Below are 2,880 nucleotides of genomic sequence, written 5' to 3'. Positions count from 1 at the left end.
GGAACTCTCAATTACCAGATTATAAAACCCCTACATTATTCTTGTACTTGTTAAATTATGGAACCTGTTAAACTGATCTGGAATAAAAGACATCTTAAAATAAGATGTAACAAAAGATATCCTACAATATTTGTAACAGGCTATCCTGGATCTTATGTGAAGAAGAGATTTTAAAGGCTGGTTTTATATTATGTTTTGAAGAATCAAAGACTGCAGTGTCATTTTCAAAGCTATTTTAGTCTCATTTTGTATTTTTTTAATCTTATTTTACTATTTCAGAGAACTGATAATACAGATGTAGTTAAAATGAGTTAATGAGGTTTAATATAAGTTAAAATTCATCCAAGATAGTTTCTGATATTAACTTACCCCACAAACTAAATTTGCAAATTTGCAAATTGCTGTTAAACTGCTGGGTTCAACTTTTTAGACATAAGGCACCTACTTTCCTTGTTTCAAACACAAAAGATATCAAAGATGTACCAGAGAAACCCTGCAGGATGTAAGAATTCATTTTCATTTACTGCCTCAATGAGACAACTCATGTAACTGCAAGGAAATACATTTTCTTAAAGAGCTCTTTGCATTTCCTGAATTTATCTGAACAATATCTCACTAAAACAACAGTTGTCTGAATTTTAAATAAGATGAACCATTTTACTGTAAAATGCTAAACTACAAACTGCCAAGTTAAAACAGTAACAGATCCAAATATGAATTGTATCTATAAAGAAATCTAAAAATATTGCTAGAATTTTTCTCACTAAATTAAATAGGAATGTCTCCCTTCCTTATTCTACATGAACAACAAAATAGGCAATACTAAACACTGCAGAGGGGAAATTTCAGCCAGCTTCAGTGAAATCCATAAGACTGACTAACTGAATAAAAATGTATTTTTCCTCCAGTCTTTTTTAGAAAAGCAATTTCATTCACAAAAAAATGTTACATAACAGCATTACTCATTGAATAGACTGCTAATGTTTCTTTGAAACTACCTGAAAAAATTTTTTGCACAGTATCGATCACTGTTCTGATAAACACATGCAGCTGTCGAAGTAATTCTGGTTATACCAAATTAGTATAATAAAGAGTATCACCTTTGGATTAGTAATTGGAAGAGAAATGAAATAATTTGGCTGATACTGTTTGTTCTTTTTCTTCTTTCTCTCAATGCCTTCTTCAATTTCCCTTCCAATAGTCCGCTTTCTTTTCTTCTTAATACTTAGTTCAGAAGTTGCATGCACTGAAGAGAAAAAGAACAAAGTCACTTTCAGGACACAAACATTTAAACAAAGACACTCTTAATATCACACCAACAGGAGCTGGACTTGAGTCAACTGACTGGAGCAGGTCTTCCCACTCACCTGCTCTGCCCATGCTCTGAACTGCCTGACTGAGATCCAACTCTGACCTGAATAAATGTAGCCATACAACTGAAGTACCACACCTGAACTAACAGCCTACACCTCTAAGCCAGGTTTATAAACTGCTAACACAGACAGACACATGGCTTCAAAACCACTGAGCCTCCCTTATTCAACATATGCAGCAGGACAACAGGCCTGCAAATTGTCCATACTTGATCATGGACATGACTGTAGAGCAAAAGGGCCAATATTAAACTTCAAAAATCCCATGCATTCTGTATTTGGAAATATAAAACACAGCAATACATAGGATTATTAAAGCTAAAAGTTGTAGTAGACTAAGACTAATCAACCAATAGCATGTGAACCAAGCCCAGCCCAGAAGAAAATATCATCCCAGCCAGATTTGCTATCTACCTCCTCCTTTCCCTGAGACACCTTCTGATATAGAGAAAGAAATGTGTGTGTCCTCAGTTCTTTCTTCACACATAATTGTGTTTCTCTCAGCTCACTTCCTTGAGCCTTTACAGACCCTCTCCCACCACATGGCCTGATACACGCCCACAAGCTGACCAGGCTGCAGACATCCACTGTCCAATCAACAGTGCACTTCCAGCCTCATGCTGGGAATACACATTGAAGGACAGGTCACAAAACCCATCACCTGAGAAGCTCACACACAGTAATGTGAATTGACATACAAAATGTCTTTATTCTGTGACTCACTCACTCACTGCTCTGCAGGATAACAAAAGGGTGAACTCTTAATATGCTCAAGTACTGCAGGACTGAATAGCAAAAAGAAAAGCTCTGGACTGTAACCTGTTTGCAGGGAGACTGTTCCATGTGCCTGGCCCATGTGTCCTTGCCAACAGGCAGAACCAAGAGCTGAGTGCATGATGTGTCTATGCTTTCACATTTCTTCTGTTTAATGTACTTACTAGCACATTCATCTTCAATATCTGTGTCCACAAATGGCATTTCTGCCATCAGAGAATCTACTGAATCAGCAGCACATGGCTCTTCACTCTGTTGTGTTTTTTCAGTATTCTCTTTAAAGATTTTCTTTTGCTGTATATTTTCCAGTCCATCTGTAAATATATTTAAAATAACACAGTGGGTCTTAGTGTTTTATATAAACAGCTAAGAGACATTATATATAAGCAGCACAACAAGTAAACATTTCATTAATTATCAGCAAATAAATATTGACATATAAGCCTGCAAGGATCCTGTTCTTCTTCTTTGTCAACAGATCAGTAAAAATACTGTAACATTTTATGTGAAACAGCAAAAAATAGAGTTCTGCTTTCTATATTTTAATGACCTAGGGTCTTGTTAGGTTCCAAGTAAATGAAATTACTGCAAAAAATACTTAGAACTGAGCATAGAAAATAATACTCTTCAGACATCACATAAAGTTCATTTTAGATAACAGTAATAGCATATGAAATTCAGTGCAGACAAACACTGGCAAATTAATTCCACTGTAAACACACTGAAAATGAAG

The 2,880-nt window shown here is 35.6% G+C and overlaps 1 protein-coding gene across 3 annotated transcripts in view; it reads right to left on the bottom strand.

Moving 5' to 3' along the window:
- The window catches only part of AKAP7 (A-kinase anchoring protein 7), a 76,908-nt gene extending 74,450 nt beyond the window's left edge, over positions 1 to 2,458 (bottom strand). For 2 of the 3 annotated variants that reach the window (XR_004083001.1, XM_031066679.1), the window contains exons 1-2: positions 2,312 to 2,448; positions 1,101 to 1,246 (exon numbers count right to left, since the gene is read on the bottom strand). Coding sequence is in view for 2 of the 3 variants with exons in the window: in XM_031066679.1 (XP_030922539.1) it covers positions 1,101 to 1,246; positions 2,312 to 2,360 (195 nt within the window). In the remaining variant the exon portion in view is untranslated. Of the gene's footprint in view, positions 1 to 1,100; positions 1,247 to 2,311 lie in introns of all 3 variants that reach the window. The other variant, XM_014312074.1, reaches the window with a different exon arrangement.
- Between the last annotated feature and the right edge of the window lie 422 nt (positions 2,459 to 2,880).

Source organism: Geospiza fortis, unplaced genomic scaffold (genome assembly GCF_000277835.1).
Source record: "Geospiza fortis unplaced genomic scaffold, GeoFor_1.0 scaffold98, whole genome shotgun sequence".
NCBI lineage: Eukaryota > Metazoa > Chordata > Aves > Passeriformes > Thraupidae > Geospiza > Geospiza fortis.
This window is presented reverse-complemented; position numbering and strand designations above follow the sequence as displayed.